The 26,020-nt window shown below is 34.2% G+C and overlaps 5 protein-coding genes across 6 annotated transcripts in view; 2 read left to right on the top strand and 3 right to left on the bottom strand.

The window, feature by feature from the left end:
- The window catches only part of LOC116344115 (eIF-2-alpha kinase GCN2-like), a 70,404-nt gene extending 48,470 nt beyond the window's left edge, over positions 1-21,934 (top strand). The window contains exons 2-8 of the mRNA XM_031772524.1: positions 19,245-19,630; positions 19,691-19,822; positions 20,416-20,712; positions 20,799-20,870; positions 20,930-21,041; positions 21,101-21,472; positions 21,538-21,934. Of these exons, the coding sequence (XP_031628384.1) occupies positions 19,797-19,822; positions 20,416-20,712; positions 20,799-20,870; positions 20,930-21,041; positions 21,101-21,472; positions 21,538-21,654 (996 nt within the window). The 5' untranslated portion in view covers positions 19,245-19,630; positions 19,691-19,796 and the 3' untranslated portion in view covers positions 21,655-21,934. The remainder of the gene's footprint in view (positions 1-19,244; positions 19,631-19,690; positions 19,823-20,415; positions 20,713-20,798; positions 20,871-20,929; positions 21,042-21,100; positions 21,473-21,537) is intronic.
- Positions 2,291-3,553, bottom strand: LOC116344116. 2 transcript variants are annotated; one of them, XM_031772525.1, is made up of 2 exons: positions 3,438-3,553; positions 2,291-3,333 (listed from the first exon to the last, which is right to left on the bottom strand). In XM_031772525.1, the coding sequence occupies exons 1-2, from the start codon at positions 3,489-3,491 to the stop codon at positions 2,434-2,436; spliced, it is 954 nt and encodes a 317-aa protein (XP_031628385.1). In that variant the 5' UTR covers positions 3,492-3,553; the 3' UTR covers positions 2,291-2,433. The 2 variants fall into 2 exon arrangements, with proteins under 2 accessions (XP_031628385.1, XP_031628387.1); XM_031772527.1 differs by having other exon boundaries at positions 2,291-3,346; positions 3,438-3,500.
- On the bottom strand, positions 5,675-7,175 carry LOC116344117. The gene is made up of 3 exons (XM_031772528.1): positions 7,060-7,175; positions 6,077-6,994; positions 5,675-5,772 (listed from the first exon to the last, which is right to left on the bottom strand). Exons 1-2 carry the CDS (start codon positions 7,108-7,110, stop codon positions 6,119-6,121), a joined length of 927 nt encoding a protein of 308 aa, XP_031628388.1. The 5' UTR covers positions 7,111-7,175; the 3' UTR covers positions 5,675-5,772; positions 6,077-6,118.
- LOC116344114 lies at positions 17,231-18,997 on the bottom strand. Its single transcript, XM_031772523.1, has 3 exons — positions 18,667-18,997; positions 17,532-18,604; positions 17,231-17,456 (listed from the first exon to the last, which is right to left on the bottom strand). Exons 2-3 carry the CDS (start codon positions 18,575-18,577, stop codon positions 17,447-17,449), a joined length of 1,056 nt encoding a protein of 351 aa, XP_031628383.1. The 5' UTR covers positions 18,578-18,604; positions 18,667-18,997; the 3' UTR covers positions 17,231-17,446.
- A 434-nt stretch (positions 21,935-22,368) lies between the features above and the next one.
- LOC116344035 (eIF-2-alpha kinase GCN2-like) lies at positions 22,369-24,885 on the top strand. The gene is made up of 5 exons (XM_031772399.1): positions 22,369-22,646; positions 22,740-23,760; positions 23,830-23,910; positions 23,972-24,455; positions 24,520-24,885. The coding sequence occupies exons 1-5, from the start codon at positions 22,583-22,585 to the stop codon at positions 24,748-24,750; spliced, it is 1,881 nt and encodes a 626-aa protein (XP_031628259.1). The 5' UTR covers positions 22,369-22,582; the 3' UTR covers positions 24,751-24,885.
- Positions 24,886-26,020: the final 1,135 nt, after the last annotated feature.

The raw sequence follows: 26,020 nt of genomic DNA, 5'->3' as shown, positions 1-26,020 counted from the left end.
TCTTCTTTTTTTCTTTTAAGTCACACTCAAGGAGACCCATTTTTTGCCAAAAAAGAAAAAAGAACCGGATTCTTGTGAATTCGTTGCTTTTTAGATACGTACGTTTGTTCTTAGTTTTTATTTCCATCTTGTGAGAGAGTTATGTCAAAGCTTGTTTTATAACTTGTTCCATTTTCTAGTTTCTTCTACAAAGCGTTTATTGTTGTCGCTCAGAAGACATAAAATTAATCGTGAATACTGCACTTTGATATGTCAAGAAAAACTGAAATGGATGCAAAAAAAAAAACATTATTTTCTGCATTTTGACTGTTTTTCTCATATTTTTTCACGAGATTGTAAGCAAGTAAATCACAAAGAGAGAAAAATGGAGCAAAAACGGACCTACATCAACTTCCATTACATAAATCCCCCGGATGAAACAAACACGATGTCTATTATGGCAAATTAGTGCCTTTGAAAACAGAAGAAAGTCACCTTCATTTCCTAATCCTCGACTATAAAAACTCATTTGGCTGAAGCGAGACAAAAAAAGTCGAGTCTCTGCGTGTGCACATACAAGGAAACAAAACAACAACGACAAGCCACTCGTTACATAAATTGTATTACTTGCCGTGGTGTGTGTATGTGTGTTGGAAAAGTCCGCACTGAACAGAAACCTCACGCCATTTGCTGTTCTTATATTTTAATAAAGTGTTGAGAAATATGGTTTGGTGACGCAAAGTAAAAGCGATTGCATTGCCGGCAAATCGGCTTCTGCATAATGTTTTCTCTCGTTTCGTTCGTTTAGAACCAGTGAAAAAGAGCCAGTTTCACAAAACCAGTCCAAAGTAAAGTTGAAAACAATTTCCTTAATTCGATATAATTATTGTTGAAAACTCAAACAAGAACAAACCACCGATGCATCTAACACACATTTTCTTCGTATTATTTTGTGTTTTTCAACGTCATTGCCTTCTTATTCTTCAGCCGGCATGTAGCTATAAGAAAGCAACAACCGTTTTTCTTCTTCAAAGACAGTTGAACAGAAGCAATTGGTTTGGCATTGTTACCGAAAACAGCATTTTAAGCGGAAGTGTGTAATCAAAAGCATAATTCGATGTAAGTTCAGTTTTGCTCATAATTTTTTGATGCCGTATTATTTTACAATTTCAAACATTTTACTTTGCTTGCACAAGTGTAGCAGCAGCTGCCAGAGCAATCATACGGGTTTCAAAATACGCACATACAATGTTGTTCCGTTGGGTGTTGTTTATGGTTTTTCCAACCTGGTTTTCGTTTGCAAATAATTTTGCATAAGCACACATACGCACACAAACACACACACTCATGTGCATGGTGTGCTCATGACTATGTGTGATCATAATTGTGCAACAACCAGCCCATAAATATTCCATGACTCATATACTATGCTAAAAACCGACATCAATGAACAACAACAAAAAAACGGAAAACCAAAAAGAAAACATAGATGCTTTCAACGACAATCTCATTTCCTAAAATGTTTCCGTTTCGTTCGGCAAACTTTCACTTTGCATTGTAAGGAAAACAAAGCGACTACACATTTATGATCAAATGCACACTTCTTCCTATGAAAAGTTTACTAAGATTCTCATTTTTCCAAGAAAATGACTGAGACGTACTCGATATAGATAGTATTTATGTACAAAATGCGTATACCTTACACAAACCAAAATGAAAACTTCTTGCTGAAATAAATGCATTCGCTTTCGATTAATTTTGTGTAAATAGGAAGTTTTCAGTTTCATCGACGCAGAAATGGTTGCTTTGGAAAATATTTATGGAATTTGAAGGATGAAAATGAGCCAAAACCAACGAAAACAACTTAAAACGGAATGGTTAATGAGCTTCTTTAATTAGTCATCATCATCATTCTCGTCGTTTTCTTCTTCGGGAATTTCAATCCGCAAATAATTTCCGTGCAACATTCAAACAACTTTGAAAAATTATAAGTTAATGAAAATTGAAATGATGCTCACGAAAACCTGTATACTCAAAATATTTGCTAATACTCAAAATACGCTGCAAGTTATTCCTCTCATGTGTCTCAATTTTTGTTACAGACACCTTTCTATTGACTTTCCATGTTAACATCGTGAACATGTTTTTATGCATAATTTCATTGTTTTTCCGAACTTAATTTATTCAAAAATTATGGCACTCTTCAAATCAAAAGAATAGGACACTTTTTCAATGATAAATTCATCAGTGCAATGAAATTGATTGTATTTTTTTTTTCAACAAAAAGAAGAAAGTCAAGTGAAACACACAGTTAAATCATTGAATGACGTCAATTTATTCGAAAACTGTTTTTGTCCATTTTTTTCAATTTTAAGTGGAACAAAGTAAATATAAAGTTAAAAACCGAAATATTATTTCACTTGAAAAATATATTCAAGTGTTACGATTCATTATTTACGATTTTGATATTGTTCGGGGCATTTCAAAACATTTTAGTTTAAGTCTCGACACCTTTGGTGTAAAAGATTCGCCCATCAAAGTTTCTGCCCATTTGGGTCGTTGAACATTTAACTCATCTACAATCGCTGATGCATCTCGAACGAGATTTTTTAATGCTTCCAGTTTCTCTTTCAATTCAGCCACGATGTTACATAGCGCAACCAGTCGAATTGTTTCATCTTTGGACCTTCCAATATTCCTTAGTTCATCCTTCTTCGATACAGTTTCTTCATAATATGCATATCTCTTCTGCGGCATGTCTTGCAATTTTTTATCCAACCTTTTAACTATATCATCATAGCTACTTTTTATTTTATCAGCTTCCTGAAGAATTACATTGGCGCGAGGCTTTTTCATCGTTTTCTTCGTGTAGTGTTCAATAGCTTTTTCAAAGCCAGGTATATCGCGATATGTTGGCTCTTTGAATAATCCATTATAAATAATATTGTGAAAATTACGAATTTCACTGTACAAACTACTCAAACTTTCAATACTCGAACGAATTTGATTATGATTGTTGTCGTTTTTGGAACCAAGGACTTCTTTCAATCTATCTTTAATATCGGGTAAACCATTTTCGTTGAAGAATGTGGAAAACCAACTATGTTTTTTCGAATCGGTCATAATTTCGCTAAAACTCAAGGTCCACCAATGAACATAACCACTTGTTGGTACGGGAATTTTTTCGATTTTAGAATATTCAAACACTGGTTTCAAAAAGTTTACAAATTCATTTGGACCACTAAGTTTACCATTTTTTGGCAAAAATGGAGCTACTTTCGCTGGAAATTTCTTCATAAATGTTTCATAGACAGGAGTATCTAAATCAGTGTTATTTCCATGGATCACTGTCAACTAGAAATGGATTCTGTTCAATTCTTTAAGTTTGTTCATAATAACAAAAAAAAAAAAACGATTTCGATATTTTATGATCGTTTTCGATTAAAGTTTCTATTCACCTGATTGAGCGTCGACAGTACAAATAATGCCACAATTAATGACAACTTCAACATTTTCGTAAGAGACACCTAAAATAGTTATAACCAGAACTTAAAAAAATCTATAACAACACCTGCCTTTATACACAAAAATGAGTCTATGATGTTTTTTAAAATATTATTCGTTTGCGTAATTTATAAAATTTGACGCAAATTATAAGTAAGAATATTAAAAAAAATTAATTCAAGTTCTGTTCACGAATTTTTTCCACCTGAATAAGCATATTTGTGTATTTATAACAGGTTTCACTGAATACACATACGAAATATCAACAGAATAATAATTGATGAAAACAATTTATTGGTACGTCAAAGATATTGTTTTTCGATCAAGTCACTCGAGTATGGAATTATGTCAGTTTTAATCGTGTCTAAAATTTTATTTCAATTCTCTAATTTGTTGGCCAGCCAAGGATGAAAGTCCAATTTGTCCAAAACGTGTCTGACAGTATCTGACTAAAACGGCTAAACTTCTCGCTCTAAAAATGAGTGAATGTGCTCTGAATTTTATAATTCGGGACCTAGGGGGTAGACACAAACTAGAAAACTAAAAAAAAACTAATAAGAAAAATTACCAATACTGAAGCTCGTGTCTCCCCCTAGTTCGGGACCCAAATAACAAGAATATATAATTTATTTCCAACATTCAAAGTGATTGAGTTTTTTCAATTCTTCAAAAAAGTCATAATTCCATTATGGCTATTTTTTTTCAAATCCAAATAAAGAACCTGTGGCAATTGTCATACTAACTGTCAAATTCAAATACAATTTCTCATGAGAAGGAATGAGACAAACATACGGAGTGGCACAAGTTCTTTTGGAAAGAAGAAAATAATATCTCTAGAAACAAACATAAAAGAACAAGAATTTTATTATTGCATGCCGTCAGTTCATTCGCAAATTTGTTTCGCTTATTATTTTTTATTTGCATTGAAATAAACATTAAAAAAAGCTTATAATCTTGTGCTTGGTTCTTAATATTATATTCCGGGGCATACCAAAACATTTGAGTCTAAATCTCGATTCCTTTGGTGTAAAAGATTCACCCAACAAGGCTTCCACCCATTTGGGTCGTTGTACGCTCAACTCATCCACAATTGCTGACGTATCTTTGCTTTATTTTATGTGCTTCCTCATAAATTGAATTTGCGCGACTCTTTTTCATGGGAGTTTTCAAGAAATGCTCAAGTGCTCTTTCAAAGCCAGGGATATCGCGAAATGTTGGCTCTCTAAACAATCCACTATAAATATTAATGTGGAAATTACGAATTTCATGATGTAAACTACTTAAATTTTCAATGCTCTGACGAACTTGTTTATGATTTACATCGTTTTGAGAACCAAGGAATTTCTTCAGTTTATCTTCGATTTCAGGTAATCCAGATTTATCGAACATTTGAACAAACCAACTATATTTTACCGAATCAGATTTAACTTCACTAAAAGTTAAACTCCTTCCAATAGAAGCACCCGACGACGTAGCAACATGATCGATTCTTGGATAATCGAAAAATTGTTTCAAAAAAGCTTCCCACTCCCGAAGACCGCGATGAACACCTTTTTCATAATAAACATCAGTTACTCTTTTGGGGAATGTCTTTATAAATGTGGCATAGACCGGGGCATCTAAATCATATTCATTTCCATCGATAATTGTCAACTAAAGTGAAATGATTCGTTTCAGATTCACGTCCTTTTATTAACGAACTGATATATTTTTGGTCATCACTTCTAATTACCTGATTAAGTATTGACAATACAAAGAATAACAGCGCCAGAGACAGCTTCGACATTTTCGTTAGAGAGATCCGTAGTATTTATTATCATCAATATCAACTAATAACTAATAGCCTGCTTTTATACACATATCTAGTTTTCTCAAATCAAGCTCGTGTGGAAACTTTAATAATATGCTTACGTCAATTCAACATAAACAATTATTCAGAATTTGTCAATTTATTCCACTTGTGCAAACATTTTTGCAAAAAATATCGTTCAAATTTGTTTCGTAGAAGATTTAAATTTCAAAACAACTCTCGTATACATTTCATCAGAAATATTATTTGACATAGAGCGAATAATAATTGTTTGATGCGGCAATGACTGAAGGGAAAAAATACAAATTCATGAGCTGAAAATTACATCCTGCCCTTGTTGTCAATAATATCATTCAGATTGGTCCATTGAAAAATACAACATTTTTATTGTTACATGGCATGAATTTATTTTGAACCAATGCAAACTATAACTTGACATTATAACATTGACAAACTACTTTCGTTTGGATAAATTTAACCAGTCTATGTATTTCGGATGGATATCCATCCGAGATATTTTAGAATATCTGGATATTTAACGCAACTGCACAGAGCCAGAGCTGTGTGCGTCGCACATATAATCTACGGTATGTCGCTACACGTAAAATACAGACACAGTGTGACTGTGTACGTGCGGCACTTGATAGACATATACGTCGCGACATACCGTAGATTCTATTTGCGACGCACACAGCTCTGGCGCTGTGCAGTTGCGTTGAATATCCAGATATTCTAAAATATCTCGGATGGATATCCATCCGAAATACATAGACTGAATTTAACAAACGTTATAACTGATTATTCAAATTTTCGCGGTTCTTGATTTCAACTTGTCGAGGGTATTCCACAACATAGCTTGAGTTTCCATCCTTTTGGAGCTACAGATTCACCCAGCAAAGCTTCCGCCCACTTGGGTCGTTGAACGCTCAACTCAAACGCAATGGAAGAAGCCTCTTCAAGCACGTTTCTCAATTCTTCTAATTTTTCTTTCAATTCGTCTACGACATTGATCACCTCATTTACTTTAACCGCTTCAGTTTCTATTTTTTCAGCTGCTTTTAATCTGTTAACAGTCGGAACAATTAGTTCTAAATACGCATGTCTTTTCATTGGTATGTCCTGCATTTTTTCATCCAATCTTTTGGTTAAATCATCGTATATATTTTTTATATTTTCTGCTTCTTTATAAATCTGTGTTGCACGATTCTTTTTCATCTTTTTTCCCGAGAATTGCTGAAGAGCTTTTCCAAAGTCAGGTATATCACGAAATGCTGGCTCAATAAATAAAGCACTATAAATAGTACTGTGATAATTTCGAATTTCATGACGTAATTTGCTCAAATCTTCTAAATTCTTCTTAATTTCTCGTGGGAGGCAATAGATTTTAGCACCAAGAACTTTTTTCGCTTTACTTTCAACATCAGGCAAGCCCGATTTATCAAACATTGTAATAAACCAACTATATTTTACCGAATCAGTTGTAACTTCGCTAAAACTTAAACTCCTTCCAGCATTGACACTTGAGGGCACAGCGACTCGATCGCATTTGGGATACTCGAACATTGGTTTTAAAAAGTTTTTCCATCCCTCCATGCTACGGTAGTTTGAACCCATTTCAACGTCAGTAATTCTGCTTGCAAATCTTGACATAAATGTGTCATAGACAGGATCATTTAAACTGAATTCAACTCCACCGGCCAACTAATATTCATGAATGAAATTAAAAAAGGCACGAACTTAATCTGATTTTTGCTGGTTCTAATTACCTGATTAAGTATTGATAGCACAAAGAATGGCAAAAGAGACAGTTTTGACATTTTGGTTTGAGATCCGTAAGTTAGTTAGTTATAACAGAATTCACAAAATACTGATAAAAAATTAGTTATCATCTCTGGTTTTATACAGAACATTTATACAGAATTTTTTTTAAATTATAATATTTTACCGACATTCCAGAAAAAAATGTGTGAGTTTCGTAAATCGATCTAATTCGTCTCTGAGTAAAAATTTATGTGAAAGAAATACAAGATATACGCTTGTGTGAAATATTGCGAGTACAAGGACAAACAACTGTGTTTTTTCTTGAATTCGATTTGGAGCAGCGATAGCGTTGTTGTTGTTTTTTTTTTGAAAAATACAAACCGATGATAATAGGTTGGCTTCTTCGATCTTGCCACGTGAGCTTCCATCCATTTTTCAATAGGATACAAATAGTTAATATCCGAATCCAAGAGGAGTCGTTGTCTTAAAATGTCTTTGTCACTCTTTGCCTTATCAAAATAAAATTTACAAACGTCAGTGAATACACCCCGAAGGTATGCCAGCTAAAAATTGAATATTAAGACTAATTACCGTAATACATATGAAAAATAAGTTTCAAATATCGCTTACTTGTTTCTCATTAATTGTTCTGTATCCAAATGAATAATGAAATGAAAAATGGAAATGAAAAATTATCTAAAAATGTATTTATTGCCGTTGGTGATTCATAATTCGATCCTTTACCAAACAATTGATACTCCTAAGTGAAGAGGTGAAGAAAATAGACGATTTGAATAAAAAATATGTGTGTTTGAGGTGCAATTGTGTTAAATTTTACATATTCAGCAATGGTGTAATATGCAGTTTTATTGATGGTGGATTTTTTCAGTTGCGTCAACGGATCGTTCGGAAGAAATGGATTTTTTGCTTTGGAATCTAAAAATTAAACAAAAATATTGTCTGATAAATTCGAATTAGTAGAATGAAAACTCATACCTTGAATCGAAGATCGCCTACCGGCGGTTGAGCATATGGGATGCCTTTATAAGAATAAAACGTCTTTCGAAACCACATTTTGTGCTCTAAACGACCTTGGACTGGGCCACTTTTTTGTTTTCACTTTTTTATACGGATCTTGATAAACACAGCTACACACAGCAGACAAATGCCACGTCGCAACATTTTTGAATTAGAATAAGAAAATTCCCACAATCAATACCAAGTTCACAATACAAATTACCTATTTGTATTGATAGATCTTCAGGATAGAGTACGACTTTTATAGACAGAAATTCTTCTTTCATTTCAAAAATATTACTTTTTTTACACGTGCTCGAATTTCGAAGAGGCTAAACCTGAACAAACAAAGATTTTGTTTTCAGCTTTATTCCGAAAAATATATATTTCACATCAAATGTATATTTGAACTATTCAGTTGTATAAATAAAAAATTGTGTTAAATTACCAAGTGTATAGAATAGAATCTATATCTATGTATATTGGCGAATGTATAGAATGTTTTTGAAAAATTATATGGAAAATTTTGATTTGAATTTTTTTTTTATCAAAAAGCTATTTTGATCCCAAAAATAGCCTTTTTGGTAATAAAAATCCTCCTCTTTTGAGGAAAATTAAATAATACATAATAAGTACATCAAGAAGAAATCTAAATCTAAAAGAAATTGAAGGAGTACAAATTTAAAATTGGATCTACTGTTATGGCTTTTAAAAAGCGAGAATTCGGTTTAGAATGTATGTTCAGCGGAAGCGTTTTTTTTTTCTTAGAAAACCAACGAAACATGTTCACCTGCAGAATGAAAGACACAAAACTGTGTTGCACTGTGTTATGCCGTTATGATAGCAGTCACTTTTGTGTGTGCATAAATTTTGCTTGGTCATCGACAGTGTGTAGAATGGATGGTTTTATCATCGTGACAACACTCGCACATAAACACAACGAACTTTATCGTAACCTTTTATTTTCCGTATGGCAGTATTTGCCGTCCCATTCCGTGTATGTGTGCATGTCACAAAGTTCGGTTCATAAATTTTATGCAATGGCTCATATATATCATGGTTTGCCCCGTTCAAATGACATAGTTTTTATTCCATAACGGAAATAATGACGCAATGGCATGAACTATGAGATGAATAAAACGAAGAAAAAATAGCTAAAATCCTTTCCAAAATCTATCAAATCATTTCCAGTTGATTGAACTCTCTCTGTGAATGAGCAAATGTGGTTAGTTTGTTTGGTGGTCCACAACATTATGGAACGTATGTGCGACATTTAATGCTTTTCGTCGGTTGAGTGTATTATGTACAACGTTGTATTTGTGTCAATCACAAATAACAAAAGAAAATATGCCAAACGTTATTCGATGGAATTTACTGGTTTTACAAAATCAATCTCTGAGAGCTGCCTCTCTATTCAGCTGATTATTCTCGCAATAATGGAACAAACAATAAAACACCGACAACAATAACCGTAATAATATTAACAATCATAACTGACATAACAACAAGAGCACGGTGGTAACAGCAACAACCATAAAGCGAACAACACCAGAAGGGGCTTTTTTTGTTTGACGACAACGATTATTGTACTAAAATGAACTTTTCGATACCAAATCGATTTCGAATTCAGCACAAAACCGATGTTCGCACCATTTCGAATCCAACCACAGAGAGTACCATAGGAAATCGATTATATTTACAAGAAGGAAAAGCTTACGGCTGTTTGCATGAATGGAATTGAAAAAGGATGTTTTTTTTTTAAATCAACAAAAGCGGAACAATACACAATCCATAAATGACATTTCGGTGAAATGGTTGAGAGAAAAAGCCGGCTTTTCTTCGCTTTAATTTTAATGTAAACTAGATGATGAAATCGTTAAAATGCGCGTGAATGTAGTGAAACAATGCATAAAAGCCATAAAATCCATTTTTCACTCTCTCCTTTCTACCATTTCTCGGAATTGGATGTACTTGCTCCAATTTTCTGCAAAAACTGCACATTGGAAGTTGTCGGATGGTATTTTCTAGGTTTTTATGCATGAAGTTTTATGTGTGAGTGTGTTTTTTGGTTAAATCATTACACAGCGGCTTTGTTTTGTACACAAACAGCTGTTATTATAAGCGCACTTGTAACACACCAAGAATATCCATGAGCAAGAAGGTATCCCATAAGCATCATTCAGAATAAGGCGATGACGACAAACACTTTGTTTACGCTCAAGTGTTATGTGCATTTATGTTAAGCATTGCCTCTTCGGCTTTTGCTACTTTTCCGCTCACAACACAATGGAACCGCATTCTCTGCGAAACTTAAGATGATTACACTCTTATTGTATTAATTCATTTGATTTAATTGAGGTGTTTTTCAATGCATACGGGTTTCGTTACATGACTGCATCACTTTTGCAGCGAAATAGTTTCGTTGTTACATTCTGTCGCTGAGAGCCATCGACACAAAACTTCTTTGAAAATGGCCCTTTGTGCGCGCTCTTCTTCTCTCTCTTTCACTCGCCTTCTCTCTCTCTCTCTCACACACAAACACAATGACCATGCACTCAAGTTCATAACTTTCTTCCGCTTTTACTTGGTTTTCATAACTATGAGTCGTTTCTTGAAATTGCAGCCAAGTTTACAACAAGAATATCACAGTTTATCGTTACATATTGTAAAATGCTGTTGCCAAACTGATGGCCAAACTTCGTACCATGACGATTTCTATCAAAATAATAATGTTTGTTGTTTTCCAAAAATATGAAACGCTTTTCACAAAAACAAATAAATGGCATTTCATTTTCTCGTCTCTTATGAATGGATTAAGTGCGAGATCGAGAGAAAGAGATAGAAAGAGTGAAGAGAATTTCAAAAAAAAAGAAAAATAGAGAGAGAGAGAGTTAAGAAAGAAGCAAACAAAACAATAGTTTCCACTTCATTTCTGCAATTAAATTCCTTTGGCATCAACGTTGATAAGATACCTGATAGCGTTGGATTTATCCAAAGTGCCATTCAAAGTCTTTCATTTTGATGGTTTGTATTCCATTATTCCTGAGGATGTCTCTTTGGCTTTTTGTAATTTTCTACAAGTGACACGAATCAAGATAGCTTCTATGAAATGAATGCACTTGCATGAAGCCATACACACATATACAGCTAGATCAAGGAGCTCTTCACTCACTTTCAACTACTACACTCATTTTACATAATAATTTATTTCGAGTGCAATTGATACATTTGTTTCATTCACAAACACAATGAAATTGTTCGAGCACAGTTATTTTTACGCATATCAGTTTCATTTTCTTAATTAAAAAAACCCACACATATTCACAAATAGTGGGCACAATTCCAACCATTTTCATTTCCACATGATGGATGTTTGTGGCTACTATTTTTGTTATAAAAACTGAAACGTCCACAATGAACGAAAATCCGAACGTGAAGAAAATGAATAATAAATCAGATTAAAAGATTTAAAAGTCATGATAGAATGACAATTTATTTTAAAGTATTTTTTGACATGATTTTGTTTCATTTTGTTTTACTCTATTTAAGTGGGAGTGATTTTTTATTTTGAAGAAAATGAAATTTGGAATGATTTTGCGTCAAATTCTTTATTAAAATGGAAATTTGTCGAAAATAAAACTAAAATATATGTGCAACTACTTGTCAAACCGAAATTCGTTCATGCCAAACATCAGTGCCATGTTAACTGAAAAAATCAAGCTGTCAACTAAATTCGACTATCGTTAAGCATACCGATATAATTCATTGCCATTATGAGCCACAAAATTCGTGACATCAGAACAAATTCCATTTGGTTTTGTTGTACATAGTGAAGTGAGAGATTTGCTCTTGCATCGATGGCGATGTTCCGTTCGACAAATATCTCTATCGATTCGTAATAACAATAATAATCATTGTGTCATGTTTCCACAATGGATCCAAATAACCAAAGGATTAAACCCACGCAACGATGGCAGAAGTAATTGTATTCGATGAGCAAACAGCAAAGCGAAGACTATATTTTATACACAAAAATTACAAGCATGTTGTGTGGACCGAATTGGAAGTGTTCATTTTGCAAGGAAGTCAAATCAGGTTTATTGCAGTGCAATGAACATTGTTGTTACATTTGTTGAAATTCAAATGTGAAGCATTTGGAACCGACATTGTGCGGTACATGTGCTCAATGCTAAAACAAAAACCGATACGATTGAATAAACCGCATCGAAGCTTTGGATTTCAGCTTTTGAGGTGATTAACTGAAAGTCTCATCATGTTTTGACAAAGAAAATCAACAAATGAGAGACAGAGACAGAGGCAAACAGAGAGAGAGAGAGAGACCGAATGAGGCTTGACTTTTCTGCGTGATAAACATAGCAACAACATCTTTATAAACATGTAAATGTGAAACCATCAATCTCAATTTATGCAGTGGATCGAATAAGTTGGAGGGAACATAAATCCAAAAGCACACTTGCTTAACCATTCGTATCGGTGGTGCTTTTGAACGTGATAGACATCGAGTGAACGAGCGAAAGAGAGAATTGAGATAGAATTCGGCAAAGCTGAAATGTAGCGTTTGGGATCTTAATTATCTATGCATTCAAAATTGTGTCTCTACAATGTCTGCGATGTGAATTCGTATGTATGTGCGTCTATGTAATAATAAAGAGTGTGAGTACCGAGTGTGTAAGGAATTAACCGAATGAACAAGAGTCAATGGTAAAAGTGTTTGGCACGCGTATTTTCGAAACATAATTAACACTGACATTTTTGATGGTTTTTCCAAGGCATTTGCGACGTGCATGTGGCATTGGCAAAAGCAATACAATGGATTATATGTATACATGGTGCCTGAGCTGAATAACCAAACAACATTTTTCAACCAAAACAAATATCATCACCATCATCATTACCAAGAAAAACAATAAAAAGTTCGGCCGTAAACGAATGAAATAAAATATGCAAAGAGTAAAATGTGGAGATATTTTGCATAAGCCACAATTTGACATCTCTAACCGAGAGTGCGGACGCACATATCTACGCGACAACAACGTACGCTGTACTCTCCAATACCTGAACATTGTATGGGCAAACAAAAATACCATTTGTGTGTGAATTAAAGGTGAGAATGTAAATAAATTGGAAGCTTAAAATCACCCCCCCCCCCCCTGTTGGTTTTCAATGCAGAATAGATTTTGTTTTCGCCTTTGAGAGTCAGATGAATTGATTTCTGGTTTAAAAAAAATTGCCGAAAAATCTACAAACAAAGGCCAACATTTTGTTGAATTTGATTGCCTCTATTTCAGGCACATAGAGACAAGCACAGTTCCTCTGACCATAAAGATGGATGATGATGACTTCGTTTATTCACCCAACTACAGGTGGCGAACAAACAAAATTTCATATTATCAAGATTTGAATATGGACACAGCATCCGTTTTGGATGAAACGTGCCAATGCATGAAATAAATCACTTCAGTAAAATAAACACAATTCAGATGCGTTCATTTCATTTGATGTGGGTTTGTTTGCCGTATGAATATCGACGATAGTTATGCAGTATTCAAGTGCTAAAATGAGAGAGAAACCAAGCTTTCAAGTCTGTCATTTTCCGATTACGGGCATATGGAGAAGCCAGAAACGAATTTAGAACATATTTTCCAGAGATAATTAATGGCCGATGACTGCTGCGTGGAATGTAAACAATTTATATTCGAGGTTTTCTGTTTCACTGTATCTCTCTCTCTCTATCTTGGCCATTCAGCGTTACTGCTACAGAATTTTAACAATGCAAATAACAAAACCTGAATTGAATTCTCTGGTTGCTGTGTGTGGCGTTTGAACATAGTTGGATTTGATAGTGTTGAAAAGATGAGTTTTATTTCATTTCGAAACTATTTCATTATTGCATTTGTCTCACTTTCCACAAAAGCATTTGGCATCTTTCTGTGAGCATCGCACGCATACAAAAAAGATAAACCAACCGACAAACAAACAAAATGCAATATTGATTTCAAGTTGCAGAAACGGCAATGACTCATTGCGTGGCATACACACACACATACCATCCAATTTGTGCTTCATTCAAAAGCCATAGCATCGAAAAAAGTGTATAGTTTATTGGCTGTGGCCGAGAATGAGCGCGCATTTTTTTTCTGGTTGGTTTTTGTTCACTGTATTTCATTCCCTGTAATTTACTGCATTTTCAATAATTTTCGTCGATGATTTTTTGTTGTTGTCGTTCGTTTTTCTCTCGTTTCGTGAAAATATGTTACGGATTTTTGATCACACTCCTCATGCTCGTTCGTTCAACTCATTTTCATTTCGGTTGTTATCGTTCGTTCGAGCATTCAATGCACGTCTCCGACAAAATGACGCGCTTGCAATATTCAAGGCAAATTCGAGAATGGCGACCACACGTAACACATGTTATACGCTAGCACAAATGCACGCTCGTACCGAACATAAACAATCGCTATGGCTTTCCCGCAAATATTTCCCAGCATTTGTAATAAACAATACAACAGCACCCCGAGTCCGGAATTTCGCGTTCAACAGGAAGCTTTTAACACAATAACATCGCATTCGTGGAACTCTCTTGCTCTCGTATTCTTATGTGCACATGCTGGTGCATCATCTCACCATTTTTTTATATCATTTTTTTCATGTTGCATTTCACAACTAGAAAAAGTGGATTTTTTTCCCGCGCTACAAATTTTTGAGCATGGTATTTTTTTTATTTGGCACAATGAACAACTAGGCCAAGCGCTTCAGATAAATAGTATCCCTTTAGATAAATAAATATCAAAACATAGTTTTTTCCTTGGCCAAACACAGACTTTTCCTACTCCAGCAACAACGATAAATGAGCCCTTTATGAATTGCTGTGTTTTATTTCGTTCGAAAAATTCTCTTGTAGCAATTTATTTTTTTTTCTCGCTAGAACGTTTTTTGCTCTTTCGATTTTATCAACAAATGGTCAGTTTGAAAATAGACACGAAACACAGAAAATGGCAAAATAATTGTACGCTCTCGCGAAATATATTGAGACTTCGTCGCATATTTATGTTAAGCAATGTTATATACGTCCATTGCTCGGCAGAACATTTTATTAGCGTCATGTACAACAGCTCCACACAGTTTGATACTGATAGAGTGGAATTTTTAATATCAAAGGAAATATCAAAAATGTCTAGGGGGGAGACACCAAGAATAAATTCCGAATCCACTATATAAATTACTAATCCAGCTATTCCACTAATCCAAAAACACAAAAGTGGAATCGAAACTTTTTTTCCTATTCCATGCACTGTTTCCGTCAAAAATGTTAATTCTGCTATTCCACACTATTCCACACTTTTCCACTAATCCATCAATAAACGTCAAAAGAAATGTCAAATGGATTTGAAGTGAAACAATTTTTGCTATTGCATGTACTGTTTCACTATTCCACGCGAATCCATTCACATACGTTGCTATTTCATTGAAATTTCTCGAATCTTTACACTAAAAGTCTAATCCTATTCCACGTGTCTACCCCCTAGAAAAATGTGCACATCCATGTAATACTTTTACAGTTTTTTGAGAAACATTTCCCTATTACGAACCATAAAAAATGAGGAACTCAGTACATCGTTGACAACTCACCTATAAAAAGTGGAGCTGTCGTTCACAATCCGTCCGTTCTGTTTTTTTTTGCTGAATGTAATTTGCCTACTAGCACATAAAATTCAAGTTTTTAGAGAAGATTTTGTCATTTCTTCCGCTACTTTTGCTGCAATTTACCATTTTATTTTACAAAGTTAAATTAGCCGACAAAATTTTTAATTTATTGCCTGAAACTCTTTGAACGAAACTTTTTTTCGTGATATTTATTCGATTGTTTTCCATATTTTGGACCAAACATCTTTTTCAACCGAAAATGTTAGTTTTGAGTCTAAAATATGTTACTTAAAGAAAATGGAGAAGAAAAAACATCACTGCAAACATTTGTATGTGAGACAAAAGAATGTTTTTGAGACTTCTCGTTGCTTATCACGGTAATTGTTTATTCTATTTACCATTTTGACACGAATCATTTATGAATGATGATATTGATTCGAAACATAAGAGAAACCTGTGAACAATGCTTGTTTATATTACTTTCATCTCCAAACGACAATTGGTACGGGTAAATTTTGTAAGGACAGTTTTATTTGAGTACCTTCGATTTGAATTGAATGCTGGTACTGTCGCCGTATATCAATCGGAAAGTGAGTCTTCTTGTATGTCCAAATTGACTGTGAATCATATTATGTGCAACACCATAATTAATATTCCAACGATTCTGTCTTGAATGTGGTTGTACTTTAATGCGGAAAATATTTTGCCATTTCACAAGTGACATACGATGTTCACTTACATTATAAATCTGAATGCATTAAAACATGCAAATGACAAATCGACATCTTATGTTTCCATTCCAACTAATTTAATGTCTGACAATGTATTCGTTGGCAATAACATTATAATTTGCATATGTCCAATTGTCTTCTCTTGTTTTTGTGCAGTTCAACTGAAGTTATGGACTCAAAATGGACGGTTAATGTGGCATCTCATTTAAATATGAATATGAATATGATTGTGTATTGGCAATTTATTGTAATTTATGTGTCGTAATAACTGTCAATTGTATCCATGGCAGACAGTAACATTTGGCGAATCGAACAGTCACTAAACCCAATGCGGTCAGTTGGACAAAGAAAACCACCGAAGCTATTATGTTGAGAGAGCAAATCATATGTGATTATTATCGTATCGAGTGAACAAAACCAATATTTGTGGCTTTTGTTGGAATTTATTCTCTGTTGAATATCATATTTGATGCGAGCACTAGAGCTATGAAGCGATTCCTCATCGATTTTATATCGCATCGAACTTTATACAAAGCGTGCAATTTTGACAATTCTTTGAACATTATTACAATAAAATTCCACATCGTTGACTGAAAAAGTAACTGGCAACGTTGAACATCGCTTCAAATAAAAATTCTTTGAAAATGATAAAAACTGCAGATTTTCTTTTCATTTTAGGTTAATTTAATTCATATTTGAGATGTTTTCAATGACGACATGTTTAAACTTAATACTAAAACAGTAACAAAAACTTGCACATTGTATCATAAATACATCACACTTGATCTAGTAAAAAATATATAATGCTAGCATAATAAGGTTTCATTTGATTGGAATATTTGTACCAAAATAACGCAAATTAATCGAATAATAATCTTGTTATAAGATTACACTTTTTATGTTGATTTTTCTATCGCTAATGTATCGTTAAGCCGAGTCCGTAAATTGAATGGTGAATCTCGATCAGTTTCATTTTGGTCTAGTTCACGCTATAATTTTATAATGAGTAGAAAAGAAATTAATTTTTGAAATGAAGTCGTTGCACTAAAATGATCACTACTTACATTGGCAAAAAGATGCGTTTCACTTGATTTGAAGTGACACGGTCATTGCACGTTGGGCACTTTTTGTGAATTTTAGCCGTTTTTACGAGGCATAGTAAACAGAACATATGACCGCATGGGGTGACACCAAGTGCTTGATCTCGAATGCTGTGTAAACAAATTGCGCATTCCAATTGTATCGCATCAGTTGATGCTTTACGTTTTATCGCCTTTGGAACATCAACAGCACCTTTTGGTTTCTCAACCTTCAATTGAATGTCGATAACAATCGAATTATTCACAACAAATCCACTTTCCTTGTGACACAATTCATTCCAGGAAATCAAATTTATCTGTGACAAATTTCCGGGTAGTATTCGCTCGTTTTTTGTCTCTTCAATTGGTCCAATATTCGTTGAATTTATTTTGACCGACCATTTAATATCCATCGGAAGTTCAGTTGGTGTGCCGTCTTCTAAAATCTGAGCTACCCGAAAATTTAGACAATTCATCCATTTGGATACTATTAAATACCATGACATATTGTTTAATTGAAAGTCATGAGATTTAACCGCAATCAATTTGTCGATATTTTCGATCTTCAGCCGTGCAGTACAACCTTCATCAGAACTTTTGTCGATGTCCACAATCAATTTGCTTGCATTGATATTATTTGCATCAGCAGCCTCAATTTCAATCGACAAATTAATTGCATCATCTTGCACGAAGAATTTTCCCTTGTCGAACAAATCATTCCATTTGATCATCGATTGATAACCATAACCTCGTTTCTTATAGTCAAAAACATTGGCGAAATCTCTTTCAATTGCCTTCATTTTGCCGTTGAACGGTAGCAATTTGAATGTTGCTTGAGCAACATATGACCAATTTGTCGATTTTCCCGTGCCTTTGCATCGCAAGAAAATGGCAAGCGATCCGTTAAGCTTCTGGACTTGAACGAACCATGGCACGCCTTGAACAACAACACTCGGAGAATCAATTGTGTTCAGTTGACTGATGTTTGGAATTTTGAAATCAAAATTGATCTTCGAAATGGTGGACGCCATGCTTCTTTTAAATGTACCGATGGAATCCTGAACAATTGAATGCCATTAGTAATGTTATTTGAGTGTTGTTCATTTCATTTTCAACTCACCCGAATAGATAATCCAAAAAATAAAACTAGTAAATATTGATTGCTTCGTACTTTATCGATCAACGAAAATGTTTATGGTGTGAAGTAATTGTAATGCGTGCCACAATAAATCAATCTCTCTGTTGTGTCTATGAGAAATTCTTTTCACCGCTAAAATGAATGACAGGACTTTTGACAGATGACTGTGAGTGGCGAATGGAATTCAAAATTTGTCTGTTGCAACCAAATTGAAAAATGTTTGGACAAATAACGTAGACTGAATAACAACGTACTCTAATTTAGTTCCAATTGCAAATCGACTTTTTATTTGGAATTCTTGAGAAAATCTGATATAAAATTACTTTTCTATGAATCTCTTTTCTTATTTAATGAAATTATAAAAAACAATGATAAAATTTACGTATTTAAATTTTTGAAAAAAAAAAAAAAAAAAAAAAAATAGTCATCAAACTATTGAGTTCGGTATAATGCCAGATTATTTTTGGCAGTTGTTACACGACTGCCATCTCTCGTGCAGAGATAAAACAAATTTTAATTCAGCATAAGTTATTTTGTCACTGTCACTTTCACTATTACAGGATCATAACAACTTTTTGTTTCTTGTTGACATAATAAAGTTACACACAGATGCGTATCCGAACTGCATCTACAAGCGGCGTAGTGTAATCAACTAGTGCAAAACTGATGTGTTCTTAAATACGGATGGGTATCTTGTTCAATGTGTTGATGAGAAAAGTTGCCCAAAGTAAGTTTATGTAAGGAATGTCAAATGCATAAAAAAAAAGCTGGAAATAGAATGAGAAGAAGAAGAGTAACACAAAGAGACGGCCAACAGTGAATATATAATATTTAATGCGCAGTTTGCTAATCCAATATTTTCCAAAAAATAATCTGAAAATGTCATCCAATAATCGTGAATTTGTGAAGTATATCGGCGATTCTCTATTCCGAACGAAAGTTTTCGGTAAGTGAATTTCTAATGAAAATAATAATTTAAAACTAACATAAATTTCACCATTTTCAGATAGTTCAAGTAAAGGATGTCATTCGTTCAAAGTCAATAATTGTTACTTCGGAGAAAATTCCTTTATAACATATTGGACGTTCAACGTTGACGAAATCCGTGATAAATGTCCGATTTCATGTCCAAATATAGGTAAGCCCGACAAGTGCAAGGGACATGGCATAGACACACCCTTATTAATAAAGCAGGCATTTGAAGATCGGGCGCAGTACTTGATTAAAAAAGTAAATCACCGCAATTTGGTCAAATACACGTCTGAGTGTTGTGAATTTCGTTACGATACATTCAGAGTCATTTTGCAGCAAGAATTTGTCGATGGGACGAGTATTAAAAATTTATGCGAAGAGGACAAACTGACCAATGTTCCAGCGATTGCTAAGAATGTTCTACACGCCATCGAGTACCTCCATAACATGAATCCCGAAATTACTCATGACTATTTGAACAGCCAATCAATATTTCTTGATAAATCAGCAGTCGTTCGTGTTGCCGATTATGATTTAATTCCATACCTGATGTATTTGAATGAAAAGCACGACATTCATGGAGTCAATGATTTCAGGGCGTTGGGTCTTCTTGTCCGCTCTTTAGATGATATCATTTCCAAGTCCACAAATGACTTTATCGAAAAGTGTTGTTCGGGCCGTGTCTTGAACCATTCACAATTGTTTGAACACTCTTTTTTGAGTAATGATTGGGTTAAAAAAACGTGAGCCAATTCATAGGAATGCACTATTGGAACAATTTGAAATCGAAAAATGGTTGGGCGGTGGGAGCTTTGGTGATGTTTTTCAAGCAAAATATCACACTGATCAACGACCGTACGCCATAAAATTTATTGAAATACCCCAGAATGATAAGAAAGATTTGGAGCATATGGAACGTGAGGTGGAGATATTGAGGAGCATTAATTATCGCTACATTGTGCGTTACATCACCAGCTGGAAGCAATTCGTCAATTTTACGGAACTAAATAAATATACCGACGAAGAGGAGCCGATTTCATCAGACTCTGATTCTAAGTTAATCCATTGATCAAATCGAATTATTTCCATGTTTGAATGGTTTCACTGTTTCCGATATTTTTTTTTCACATTTTTCTCAACAGAAACGAAGCACAGTTGGGTCCAATTCGAAATACAATGGTCATTCAAATGGAATTATGTTCGAAAAATCTTAGGTATCTTGCTGTTTTGTTTTTAAATTTAAAATTATTTTTCATTTTCTTTTCTTCTGCAGGGCTTTGATCAATGAGAATCTTTCTCAAAAACATGCTTGGAGAATTTTTTCGCAGATATGTTTGGCTCTTCATCATTTGCAGAAAAAGAACATCATTCACAGAGATTTAAAGGTTAAAAAATAGTTTTTTTCCACTTTTTTTATCATTTAATTTTTTTTCTCTTTTTAAAGCCGGAAAATATATTGATTGATTGGTCGGGTAATGTGAAAATTACCGATTTCGGTTTGGCCACGACAACTGCATTGATTTTGCAACAACAACAACGAGCCTATCGCACTCCAAGCAGTGCCAAAACTCGTAGTTCACAAACCGGCCCAGTCGGGACATCGTACTATTCTGCGCCAGAGTTATCGAATGTATCTGCATCAAATACGATTTATTCTGTAAAAGCAGATATATACTCATTCGGCATTATCTTTTTGGAGATGTGCCATGGACGTTTTGATACAGGAATGGAGCGAGACATAGTGCTAAGAAAGGTGCGCGACAGTCTCATCATTCCGGATAAATTGAAAGAGGACAAATACAAAGTCCAGCTTCAAGTGAGTTATGCGAAACAAAAACACACACTATATCATGATTACTAATTGTTTTATTCAATTTCAAGGCAATTCTGCGAATGCTGGACCATGATCAACAGCAACGCCCATATGCAAAAGTACTTTGGCAATGTCATCGTAGGCGCTACTTGAGATCGAAATATTTCAAATCTAATAACGCATAATTGTGCACAACCATTTTGTCTCCAATTATGTCAAAATTCTTATTTCTATAACTGATTCTGATCAAACAAGAACAATATCACTTCTTATGATTTCGAATATATCAACATACGAATCTGAAATGAACTCAGATGATTTTGGGTTAACCACGGAAAAAGGGAATCGAAACACCTATTGACATAAATTCAGACATTATATTGAGACATTTGATCTAATCTAAATATCTCAATATAATGTCTGCATAAATTAAACATAACTTTTTGTATTGCCTGTATTGTTTGGCCTGCCAAATATATTGGTGTTTTTTTTTACTTGCGTAAAAAAAATGTCAATTTGAAATTTTTGATAGTATTTGTTATTTCGTATTACAGTCAGAACTTTGATCTTTTTTTTGTTTAAAGTCAAACTTCTTTTAATTATACCAATTTTAAATAAAGAAATATATACAAAACTTAAATCAAAACTGCACTTAATACGACCACATAACATTGTTTATCTAATATAAAGCAAATATTCATCCAATAAGACACCAAAATATCAAACAGTTGATCGTTCAAATGAGATGGTCGCTGAGAGTGACATCTGTTGATCGTTTTTGACTCAGCACCAATGAAAATGAAATGAGAAAAAACGATCTATGACAGATTTATTTCCCCTCAAAGTCAAAACAAACCGCAGCAATGTCATGCATACATTAAAAAGTGCGCTTAAGACAATTCATGTATTTGCATGCACCGACAGGAAAACATGCAATAAATGTTTATAAAATCAACCGAAAAAAGACATGGATTGAATTGTGTTCAGTTTGACATTTCACAATTTTTTTTCTTAAAATTTAAAATATTTAAATAAGAGAAAAAAAAATTGTTCCGTGCAATTTGTGTATTAAAATAAGTTTGTGACTGTGATATTCTCAACTTGAAATTGAAGATGCTTTCAAACCAGGGAATAACTTTTGAGAATGGAAACGTGTATCATCAAATACAGTATTTGGGTAGGTTTGAAATTTAAACAACTTTCACTCCAAAGTTGATGAACGTTCATACGAATCTTTTTTGGTTAACTTTACTATTATTATTTTTATTAGGTGCATCGAAAAAAGGATGCAATTCGTACAAGGCTCAATCAAGTGATGGAAAAGATGTTTTCATAACAACATGGAAGTTTGACCTTGAGTCAATCAAACGCAAATGTCCAATTTCATGCGCTCAAATATCGATTGAAAGTGAATGCTCTAATCATGGTGATAACGTCGTCGAAGCATTCCAAGCGCGAGCTAAATTTATCATCGAAAATGTTAAGCATTCGAATTTGGTGCGTTACTTAGACGTAAATTGTGAAATTTTGGATGGTTATCTTACGGTGAATTTGGTGCAAGAATACATTGAAGGAGTCAGTGTTAAGTGCATGAGCGATCAAGGGATTTTACCGAGCCTTTCGCCAATTGCCGAATGGTTATTGAAAGCGATTTCATATTTACACAGCATGAATCCCAGCATAACACACGGCTACATAAACGATGGTTCGATATTTCTTGGCAAATCAGCTAGATATCATGTTGGCGACTACCATCTGATACCGTACCTCATGTATTTGAAAGGCACGTTATCTTCAGTGCAAACAGTTACTGACATTCGTGCACTGGGATCTTTGGTTGCAACAAAACATGAAATCGTTGATAGTTTCGCTCGAGATTTCATAAAAATGTGTCAATGTGAACAATCAAAGGATCTATTGAAACATGCATACTTATCCAATGTTCACACTGGTGACGCAAACACCATCTATGACGGGCCGTTCTTAAATCATTTTCAAATCATAGAAAAATTGGGAGAAGGGGCGTATGGAAGTGTGCTTAAGGTAAATGCAGTTCAAGCACAAGGTAAATGTGGCCAAGAATATGCATTGAAACTAATCACATTGCCGACGGGTAGCAAAGGAAAATACGATAAGGTCAAACGTGAAGTCGAACTTATTTCACAATTAAATCATGAAAATGTGGTGAAATACATAACTAGTTGGGAGCAAACTGTGGATGCACTGGAATTGAAGAATCGATTTGACATAACAATATTCAACGGAGAATATAATTCAGCTTCTTCATATGAGTATGATCAGTTTTTTAAAGATATTTTTCAAATTCATACTAAATACTAATTTTGGTCGTTTACTTATAGTTCATCGACGTCTGCAAATGATGGTCCACAATATGCCGATACGATAATCATTCAAATGGAATTATGTGAAATGGATCTAAGGTAAAAGACAGATTTTTCCACAATTTGATGTATTGCATACATAATTTCAATCTATTTGCAGGAGGGCAATCAAGAAATGTCACAATCGAAAAGAGTCAATGTGTCGTTCATGGCTTGAAGATATAGTGTGCGGTTTGGCATATCTTCATTCATTGGGAATAATTCATCGTGATTTAAATCCGCAAAATATTTTCCTGACTTTTAATGGTCGTATGAAAATTGCTGACTTCGGTTTGGCCACCACAATCGATTTAATTTTGAAACAACGTGAAAGAGACAATCCAGTCACCAATAGCGCCAATGCCCGAAGTTCACAAACTGGACTTGTAGGAACTTCATACTATATAGCACCCGAATTGAGAGATCAAGAGGCATCGAATGCGACCTATGGAAATAAAGCCGATATCTATTCATTGGGCATGATTTTTTTCGAAATGATTCATCCACCATTCACAACTGATATGGAAAGACATGTCGTTTTGACCGATGCAGGCCGCAAAATATTTCCAGATTTCATGGAAGATTCAGATGATCCGTTATTCATCGTAAGTGTTTTATAATACAAGAATAATCATCAGTACTCCAGACATTCATTCATTCCATTTACAGATCATTAAAAAAATGCTGGCGCACGAACCAGAGACTCGACCAACCGCGGATAGTATTGTTTGCGATTTCATACTTGCCTGTTTGAAAGACGAAGGATTTGAGGACGATGCATTCATAAAGAACCGTTCATTGTCGCTTAATGGAATCCAACCAGAATTACCATTGAACTCAAATAGTGAATCTGAATATGAGTACGATGGAAATGAATCTAACATTTCCTACTCTAAATAAAAAAAAACTTGTAGATATCACTGGCCAGTTCCATGAACACTTTGTATTCCAACTTTGGAAGCATCCAACTTTTCGTAAAGTTCTTTCTAGACATTCGATCTCCTAAAATGGTATTATTTAAAAAAAAAATTGTGTTCTTTGTATTATCTTTGTATTCCAATGTTATAATTAATTTTTTTTTAATTTTTTACAATTGTATATCAAAAACAAATATTTGGATTTTACATAAAAATGAATGTTTTACCTACTCAGAATCAGTGTTTTTGTGTATATTGCAAATTGGAGAGATTAAGAACAACAATGTGATATAGATGGTGTTTTTTGCAAGGAATAAAATTTGTCCGTTCATCGTGCAAATGTCTATGGTAAATATAAATTCACCTGGCAAAATTTGAAAGTAAAAACGTGCCATTTTTTGAAACGGTATGATGTGTAAAAATGATATGATGGCAACCAAATCTAAATACCATCTAAACAAGTTTCAAACGCAATTTATCTTGAGTTGCTGGCGATTATCAGTCGCATTTATATTCCAGTCCTTGCGTTCAAAAATTTGCAGTTATTCAGTAACATAAACTTCAATAATGGCGATGCACAACGACAGTGGATGTGCTTTGGAATTGTATTTATTTATGAAAAGGTATGAAAATCCATTTGGATTTTCTGCAAGTTTATTTTCACCGCTGGCAACAGTTCGATATAAGTTGTTTTACTTCAATCCGAAAAAGACACACCAGCACTGGCTTTACATTGAGTGTGAGATTCAAATGGGTATTGTCGACGCATTTAGCATTGAGCTCACATATTACTATCACTTTGTGTCGTCCATAATGAGCTTATTTAAATTCCGTGAAATGCTTGCGATGTTCGACACTCGTTTTGTATTATTTTTGTTCTGCGCCCTTTCCCGCGCAATCACTCTTTCTCTTTTGCGCTCATGCACACCCCTCTTTCCTTCTCTCTCGTCGTTTTCACAGACGGCATATCACGGCATCTCAAATGCGTTGCATAAATAAATGTAATGGGGCAAATGGTTTGAGATTTATGTAACACACAATGGTAATGGATTTGTTTTTAGCCCATATTCGATCCGAAGCGATTACACTAGACGCAGCAATGTTATGGAAAACGGAAAAAAGTCTAATGGCATTACAAGTATGCGTAATACAAATAGAAAAACAAGCAACAACAATCTAATGTAATGACACAATCTCAGGGATTCATTTGACATCTGCACACATGTGCGTCGGTTCAGCACTACATAAATCGT

The sequence above is a fragment of the Contarinia nasturtii genome, unplaced genomic scaffold (genome assembly GCF_009176525.2).
Source record: "Contarinia nasturtii isolate CC-2019 unplaced genomic scaffold, AAFC_CNas_1.1 Cnas_scaffold_1037, whole genome shotgun sequence".
In the NCBI taxonomy this organism is placed as follows: domain Eukaryota; kingdom Metazoa; phylum Arthropoda; class Insecta; order Diptera; family Cecidomyiidae; genus Contarinia; species Contarinia nasturtii.
The sequence above is the reverse complement of the archived record's forward strand: the minus strand, read 5'-3'. Positions and strand labels throughout refer to the sequence as shown.

What these genes read in the sequence shown, in the direction of transcription:
- LOC116344114 (XM_031772523.1), bottom strand. Translation starts at nt 18,577, where the DNA reads ATGGCGTCCACCATTTCGAAGATCAATTTTGATTTCAAAATTCCAAAC.
- LOC116344116 (XM_031772525.1), bottom strand. Translation starts at nt 3,491, where the DNA reads ATGTTGAAGTTGTCATTAATTGTGGCATTATTTGTACTGTCGACGCTC. An exon ending in TACTGTCGACGCTCAATCAG is followed by an intron (nt 3,334 to 3,437) that starts GTGAATAGAAAC and finishes ATCCATTTCTAG; the next exon opens with TTGACAGTGATCCATGGAAA.
- LOC116344035 (XM_031772399.1), top strand. Translation starts at nt 22,583, where the DNA reads ATGCTTTCAAACCAGGGAATAACTTTTGAGAATGGAAACGTGTATCAT. An exon ending in AATTCAGCTTCTTCATATGA is followed by an intron (nt 23,761 to 23,829) that starts GTATGATCAGTT and finishes GTTTACTTATAG; the next exon opens with TTCATCGACGTCTGCAAATG. An exon ending in TTATGTGAAATGGATCTAAG is followed by an intron (nt 23,911 to 23,971) that starts GTAAAAGACAGA and finishes ATCTATTTGCAG; the next exon opens with GAGGGCAATCAAGAAATGTC.
- LOC116344117 (XM_031772528.1), bottom strand. Translation starts at nt 7,110, where the DNA reads ATGTCAAAACTGTCTCTTTTGCCATTCTTTGTGCTATCAATACTTAAT. An exon ending in TGCTATCAATACTTAATCAG is followed by an intron (nt 6,995 to 7,059) that starts GTAATTAGAACC and finishes CATGAATATTAG; the next exon opens with TTGGCCGGTGGAGTTGAATT.